Source organism: Chionomys nivalis, chromosome Y, assembly GCF_950005125.1.
Source record: "Chionomys nivalis chromosome Y, mChiNiv1.1, whole genome shotgun sequence".
Taxonomy (NCBI): domain Eukaryota; kingdom Metazoa; phylum Chordata; class Mammalia; order Rodentia; family Cricetidae; genus Chionomys; species Chionomys nivalis.
In genome coordinates this window covers 3,195,653-3,204,152 of record NC_080113.1, presented here as the reverse complement: position 1 = coordinate 3,204,152, position 8,500 = coordinate 3,195,653, and the positions used below count along the sequence as shown (strand labels likewise).

Below are 8,500 nucleotides of genomic sequence, written 5' to 3'. Positions count from 1 at the left end.
AGGGTCCCTGGCTAGCAAGTGGCCATGATCCTGTACCAGAAGATTTATCTAAGAGCATTTGAAGGAAGACATGGGCAGGCACCAATTCAAGAATTTGTCCAACAATCTGAAAAAGAACATAATAACAACAGAATCAAGCAAACACACAACAGGAAGACTTGAACACACTAATCCAGAAGACATAGAAGAAATAGACATTATGAAAGTGATAGAGTCCCTTAAACAGGATGTGGAAAAACTTCCTTAAAGAAATGGATGAGAAGAATAACAAAAAGTTTGAAGAAATGAATAAATCCCTCAAAGATACAATAGGAAACCAAGAAAAAACAAACAGGTAATGGAAACAGTTCAAGACTTGAAAACTAAAATGGAGGCAATGAAGAAAACACAAACAGAGGGACAGCTGCATATGAAAAATCTGGGTAAATGAACAGAGACTACAGAGACAAGCATAACCAACAGGAAGTAAAAGATAGAAGAAAGAATCTCAGATGCTGAAGATACTATAGAGAAAAAAACACTGATCAAAGAAAACAGCAAATCCAACAAATTCTCATCATAAATCATCCAGGAAATCTGGGACACCATAAAAAGACCTAAGAATAATAGAGGTACAAGAAAGAGAAGAATTACAGCTCAAAGGCTCAGAAAATATATTCAACAAACTTATATAAAAACTTTCACAACATAAAGAAGGATATTCCTATGAAGTCACAAGAAGTATACAGAACACTGAATAGACTGGATCAAATAAAATCCCCTCGCCTTATGATAATCAAAACACAAAACATACAGAATATGTAACATGAGTGGGCCTGGCTTGTTTGTTTTGGGGGGTTTTGTCCTCCTACCAGGTACCCCACAACTGTTTAGCCCCAAAGAAAATCACACATAAGTCTCCATAAATTATAAGCTGATTGGCCTATTAGCTCTAGCCTCTCACCGGCTAACTCTCACTTCTTGATTAACCCATTTTTCTGATCTATGTTAGCCATGTGGCTCAGTACCTTTTTTCAGTGGAGCAGATCACATCCTGTTGCTTTGGTGGTCTGGGCAGGAGTGGGAGGAATCAATTTCTTCCTTCCCAGAATTCTCCTATTCTCATTACATCATTTCTGCTTCCTGTCTGGTTTTCCCACCTGTATTTCCTGCCTGGCCAATCAGCATTTATTTATAACATGAAAGACAGAATACAGACAATTTTCCTGCATCACTTCCCCCTCTATTTTTTTAAAAAAAGAAAATATCCATAGTCCATTTTTTGGGAATGTGGTCGTAGTATTCCAGGCTACTTTCAGCTGGTTGGGGGCACTGTTAATCTTTTGGGGACCTAAAGAAAATTTAGAGTTATGATCAAGTCCTGACTGAAGTATCCTGTGAGTCTTGATCATCTCAGGCAGCAGTCTTGAGTCTGTTCTGGATAAAGAACTCAGACATCTGGGCCATCTATTCCTGCCAGAGATTTCTTAGGTGGTCTTCCTTGATCAAAGCTGATTTTTCTTAACTCTGAAGAAATCCATAGCCTCTCATTTTCTGTGGAAACAAAAGCAAAATCTCTTCTCCAAAGTAACATACCTTTAACTTCAATTTTGAAGCCAAGGTATTTTCAAAATACCTATTATGAGATTAATTCTGTAGCATTTATAAGCAAATATCTTTTAGCAGCTGTTGCTCCTTCCTCAGCATTCAAACAATTCAAAGAGAGCATAATAACATACAGTATCAAAATTCTCTGTGTATTTTTCATCTTTACATGATTTTATTTTAACCTCTATTTCTTTTATTTTTACTTTTAACTTTTGGCTTTTTGAGACAGGTTCTCTATATATCTTTGTCCTGGAATTCCCTCTGTAAAACCTTGAACTCACAGAGATCCGTCTGTCTCTGCCTCTCAGGCTACTCTATTTTTTTTTCTTTTTTTAACTATGAGAACTTTAATCTTTAGCATGTATATATTTTTAACACATTGTAAACCATTTAGAGGATTTTTATGCTTTGAATATGTGTTTACTGTATATCTCTCTTTTTATGACCACATGGGTCTTTAACCCCTTCCCTTCTGCGGGGTCATCGGATCCCCCAACTCAGCCTGCTTTGAAGCTGAGGGTCAGGGGACAGAGGGGTTAGTGCAACTGCACAGGAGTTCCTTCAGTTCACTGAACCTGCACACAGCAAGCCTGCCCTGTTGTCTGTGAGGTCCCTGTCTAGCAAGCGGCCATGATACTGTACCAGAAGATCCATTGGAGAGCATTTGAAGGAAGACAGCTAAAAGCTCTAGAAAAAAAGAAGCAGACTCACTGAGGAGGAGTAGAAGACTGGAAATAATCAAACTGAGGGCTGAAATCAACAAAATAGAAACACAGAAAACAATCCAAAGAATCAATAAAACAAAGAGTGGTCCGTTGAGAAAATCAACAAGATTGGCAACCTTTATCCAAACTAATCAAAAGGCAAAGAGAAAACACACAAATTAATGAGATCAGAATGAAAGGTGGGACATAACAACAGATACTGAGGAAATTCAGAGAATCATTATGTCTTACTACAAAAGTCTATATGCCACAAAGTTTGAAATGTAAAAGAAATGGACTTGTTTTTAGATAAATACCGTTTATCAAAATTCAATCAAGACCAGATGAACAATTTAAATAGAACTATAACTCGTGAGGAAATAGGAGCTGTCATAAAAAAAACTCCCAACCAAAAAAAAGCCCAGGACCTGATGGTTTTAATGCCAAATTTTATCAGAACTTCCAAGAAGAGCTGATACCTATACTCCTTTTAAAAAATATTTATTATGTTTATGTATACAATATTCTTTCTACATGTATGCCTACAGACCAGAAGTGGGCACCAGACCTCATTACCGATGGTTGTGAGCCACCGGGAATTGAACTCAGGACCTTTGGAAGAGCAGGCAATGCTCTTAACCCCTGAGCCATCTCTCCAGCCCCTGGAGACAAATACTTTAAATGACCTATATTAACTGGGAGAGCTGTATAAGAGAAGAGACTCCAGAGGGATCAGAAGAGGTGGAATGGAGCATCATAACATGGAGTGCAGAAAGCCAGTTGTGTTTCAAGCAGACACAAAGGGGGCACTGACACAGAGGAAAGTCTGAGGTAGATACCTGGGTGGGAAACTAGAGGAGACCTGTTATGAGACAGAGCAGCCAAGGTATCTAGACGCCCAGAGGGCAAGGAGAATTCACATTCTTTTTGTATGAAAATAAATCAAAAGGAAATAAATGAAACATTTCCATAAACCTACACTGCAAAGGAATGAGATACAGAAATCTGTTTCAAGCATCCATCCTTAAGTCCAGACTCAAAAGAAGATAGACTAGGTAACTCTCAAAAATACAGTAAAGAGCATGGCCAATGGCAAACAGCAGAGAGAGGCTTAGAGGGGGAGGAGACAAATAGGTGGGTGATCCCTGAACTCATGACAAAGCATTCTCACCAACTGTGGCACTGGTGCTCTGGAATTTCTGCTCAGAAACGTGAATCTTGATGTCAGACTTGGGAGCAAATTGGGGAGCTGTAGAGACTGCAGGAGTCTGGCCACAGCAGCGCTGTGGTGGGACCCTCCTTGTCTGGGCAAACAGGTTAACAGCAGCCAGCACGCGGTCCAGATGCAGGGGCTGAAAGGCACGGCAAAGAAAAGTGAGCTCAAAACTTAACATGGGGTTACAGGTAGAGACCTACTCCCCAGACACCTACCTAAGAGACCCTAAGGACACTTACACTGTTTGTGTCAAAGGTGAGTTGGTGTGGACAGCATTTTTGGCCCCGCCCAAAAGAGGGCTCCAGAGTTTGTAAACTAGGACAGTGAGAAGGTATGAGGAGGGCTGAAGGAGAAGGAATTCTCAGGCAGACCTCAGTACAAGAAGCCTAGGTTCACATTCTTGGAAACTGGCAATGAGCCATACACACAGCAAGTTAAACTTGCTGATTCATATGGTATTAAGTCGATGAAATACTAAAAAGTGCACATTAATCCTCTCTAAATTACAAGCCATTATTACACCAACTTCACAGGTATGGCTTATTAACACACTATATTCAACTAGACCCAACGTCAGAAACAGCTGGACTCGAACCCACAGGTTGCTCTTTGCGTAGCTATAAAATTTCTCACTTGTAACTTGTAGTTACAGCCCTCAAGAGAAATCTGACATGACTTAGCCCAGGTGCAGGCAGCAAGGATACTAAGCCCTTCTTGTGGGACAGGAAGAAGGAAAACACAAATGTGTGCATAAGGCACTGGCCCAAACCCTTTCTTGGTATGCCTGGGGTGGCTGGCCGCCTGGGATAAGCCATATCCACAGGACAGTAACCATCCAATTCCCAGGGCACATACTGGGCCAAATATACCCATCGGGTGTGTAATACCTGGTCTGCAGGGAAGTTGTGCAGCAACTGCTGGATATTGTCAGAATACCGTGTGTACCAGTAACGGTAGGCCCAAGTCACACAGTCAGCCCAAGTCTGTGGCCTATGCAGGAGTAGACTCTGCTGTACAGCTGCCAGTACTTTCAAAGGCTGGGTGCCAGCTAGCTGCAGTGTCTGCTCCGTGAACTTGGGATCCCTGTCCGACGCAAAGAGCTGGATTGTTTCAGAGGTCTACAAATATGGTTTCTGGACAAGCCTCCTTTCTCCATGGAAACACCTCCCAAATTCACCCATCCACTGTGACTCAGGCGGGCAGACGGAATGCCTTGGTTGATGGGCAGAACAGTGTCCATTACTTACGTGAGGTACTGGTTAACAGTTTCTGCTGACTGCTTGAATTCATTCCGAGCCCACTACTGACAGAACAAATACATGCATGAGAGACTACCAACTAGTAAAGCTTGACCTGCCTGAAGACTGCATTCAGACTCTAAATTCTAACTATCACACATACTTCCTAATTTTATGACCCATTGCAAGGGAACAAACACACCTGTACCCATTTCAGCTTTAAGCCTCTGAGTAAACCGTAATATCTGCAGTCATCCAAGTGAATGAACGAGCACACACCTACCATATTATTGAGTACTGTGCCAAATACAGGCCCAATCCAATGCTAAGTACTTTACCATCATCCTGTGATGGATAAGACAAGCCCAATCCACCATTAAGTGCTTTACAAAATCTCTCTGCTTATGTGCACATTTCGCTCTGATAGGCATCACTTCAATCCACATTTTGCAGATAAGGAATCTGTGGTCCCAGATGGGTCCTACAAAGTTGCTGGACACTCTCTGAAACTTTTTGTCCTTCATTGCCTGCTGTGCAGATTCAGAGAACAACTCCATAACCTCCAGCAAGGACTATGACACTATTGCAATTCAGCTGGACTGCTCCACACTGTAATTTTTTCTAATCTTCAACCCCTTAGGTTGTCCTTAATCTACTATACCTCCAAACCTATGAGCCAACAGAAACCTAAACAGGCTTTTTTCTCAGCTTTAAAGAACATGAGAAGGACTAGGCTCTCGGTTGAGTTTCCACTCACTTAGCCATCCCGGATGATTGTGTACCTGACAACACAGGCAGATGTCACACTGACAAACCAGCTGCTTAACACACTCTGGGTAAGAAGAAACCAACCAAAAATGCACTTACTCTACAGATAACTAAGAAAATCATCAGAAACAACATTAGTTGATTTGTGTAGCAAAAGCACTGTTTACACAGATCATTCTCACTGTTCGACACATGGTCAATGGTGCTCCTTTAACTCTTCCAAAATAGAAATCTCGACATTAATTTTTGTACTAAAATGTTTCTCTTACAGTATACTTTGAGAATTTTCCCCTCTGCCAACACCCCCCAGAATCTCCTGAACTCCCTACCCACTCCCACTCAACTCATGTTCTCTCTCTCTCTCTCTCTCTCTCTCTCTCTCTCTCTCTCTCTAACACAATAAAAGTAAACACCAAGCAAAAAAAGAAACAGCACACACACACACACTCACACACACACGTAGGACAAAACCAAAGTACACAAGAAAAACGAGGTCCAATCGTTCACGTACTACCAGACATGAGGCGTACCCTGGAATGTGGCTGATACACCCAGTTACATTCAAGTGTAGATAATGGATTTTCCCTTTCCAAACTGGTATCAATATTCTAGGTGGTGGTGGTGGTGGGGATGGGTGTTGTGGGGAGAGGTGTGAGGACTTCACCTTCTTTATGCTGGAATTTGCTTGGTTTGAACTTGTTAGACCTTGTGAGAGCTGTTCAGAATTGGATGACTCCAAAAGAAACTATCTATGCTAGTTAAAACAGGGTTGATATACATAAGATCTCAGAGACTCTCACAGCACACAGAAGATGTGAACGAAGGTAAAGTCCTTTTTATAAGAAAGCAATCAATGGCAGGTACTCCGACTGCTGGTATAGTCACAGAATGTGTTCTACACACAAAGCCCACAGAAAACCAAAGGAATTTGGAGGATGAGAAGAGCAAAGCCTTGATGATGGCCTGTTGCCTACTCCTTCTACCTACCTCCCATTCCTTCCAAGGTTGATCACCTGTAGGGTATGCTCAATGGCATTGGGGAAGTTCTTCAGTGTGCAGATGGGGATGGATTTCTCAGGTGGGTCCTGGCTAGAGCTGTAAGATTCTGTCAAGAAGAGAACGACCACCTGCACGTTTCCCTTGGTGCCCAGGGTGCCTGATTCCAGCAGAGGCTTTTGGTAATACACACAATGGAGGTCCATGTACAGACCTTCAGGGAGATGGGAAGAAATGGCAGGTGAGCAGCAGCAATGTTTGAATAAAACAGAAACTCAGGCAGGAACAAAAGCATCTCACAAACACACATACACAGCAGGTGAGCAGCAGTAATGTTTGGATAAGGCAGGAACACAAGCATCTCGCAAACATACACACACACACACACAGCAGGTGAGCTGCAGTAATGTTTGGATAAGACAGGAACACACTCAGGAACACAAGAATCTCACGAACACACACACACACAAACACACACACAGCAGGTGAGCTGCAGTAATGTTTGGATAAGACAGGAAGACATGCAAGAACAAAAGCATCTTGCAAGCACACACACACAAACACACACAACAGGTGAGCAGCAGTAATGTTTGGATAAGACAGGAACACACTCAGGAACACAAGAATCTCACGAACACACACACACACACAAACACACACACAGCAGGTGAGCTGCAGTAATGTTTGGATAAGACAGGAAGACATGCAAGAACAAAAGCATCTTGCAAGCACACACACACAAACACACACAACAGGTGAGCAGCAGTAATGTTTGGATAAGACAGGAACACACGCAGGAAAAAAAGCATCTCGCAAGCACACACACACACAGCAGGTGAGCTGCAGTAATGTTTGGATAAGACAGCAACATACAGGAACAAAAGCATCTCGCAAGCACACACACACACAAACACACACAGCAGGTGAGCAGCAGTAATGTTTAGATAAGACAGGAACACACACAGGAACACAAGCATCTCATGAACACACACACACACACATTTGTCCTCACTTTACTCCATCTTATAAGCATCCACATTGCCCTGGGCATTGGCCACACCACCCAGGTTTTGGAAGAAGTCACCATCAGAGATGTGTTCTGTCTCAGGGCCTACTTGTTTCAGGTGACTGAACACCCTGATGTGTGGATTTATTTCTCATACTGCAGCAACAGCAGTCTCAAACTTTAATTTCTGGGTGGGAATAAGGAGAACAGAGCTCTTTCCCAGGCACCGACACACAAAAACTTCACAGACAGATCCCGCGAAAGGATTTATGTCATGAAGGGCAATGAAGGCTCAAAGAGAAGCAGGCTCCAATTATGTCCATACCACAGGATGTTCTTTTATGACAGCAGGGATTCTGCTTCAGTTCATGCCCCGATTTTCTTAATGATAGCCTGACATGGAAATTCACCTACCAAATACATGTATTGGTAAGAAGGCAAGGGTCTAAACCAAGGATTCTAGGGAAAACTTGCTTAATTGTTTGCTCTATTACTCAGCTGGATTTAATTCTTACTGTTTTGAGGGCACATTCCATGTTTTACTTCCATTTAATGCTGTATTAACCTCAAAATGACACATTCATGCACTTATCCTGCTTGTTGACTTCACCTAAATCTTAAAGCAAAGATTATAAACAAAGACTAATTCTGTACTCATGGTTGTCAATTTTTTTTCTGTCCTGTTGCTTCTGTATTGACTCACCACTGAATTGTTTTATTTTACTGGAGTTCAGACTGTGGCTATCCAGCCTTACTACCCTGTCTTCCTTTTCTAACGAGCAAACATTTCTAATATCTGTTACCTGTAACAAGCAGGAACAGGTTTTGACAGAAATTCGTCAGTCACAAGGCATCATATTATTATGAATTCACTTTTTATTATAATACACCCTGAAGCTATTTTGATATACCAGTAGTCACCACCAACATTGCTCCAAAAGTTAACACAATTTGTGACAATATTCATTATACCTCCCACTGTAAA

The 8,500-nt window shown here is 41.8% G+C and overlaps 1 protein-coding gene across 1 annotated transcript; it reads right to left on the bottom strand.

Annotated features, from left to right (window-relative positions):
• Positions 1-3,442: 3,442 nt before the first annotated feature.
• LOC130868809 (ubiquitin-activating enzyme E1 Y-like) lies at positions 3,443-6,870 on the bottom strand. The gene is made up of 5 exons (XM_057760836.1): positions 6,822-6,870; positions 6,527-6,723; positions 4,755-4,807; positions 4,395-4,590; positions 3,443-3,643 (listed from the first exon to the last, which is right to left on the bottom strand). Exons 1-5 carry the CDS (start codon positions 6,868-6,870, stop codon positions 3,443-3,445), a joined length of 696 nt encoding a protein of 231 aa, XP_057616819.1.
• Between the last annotated feature and the right edge of the window lie 1,630 nt (positions 6,871-8,500).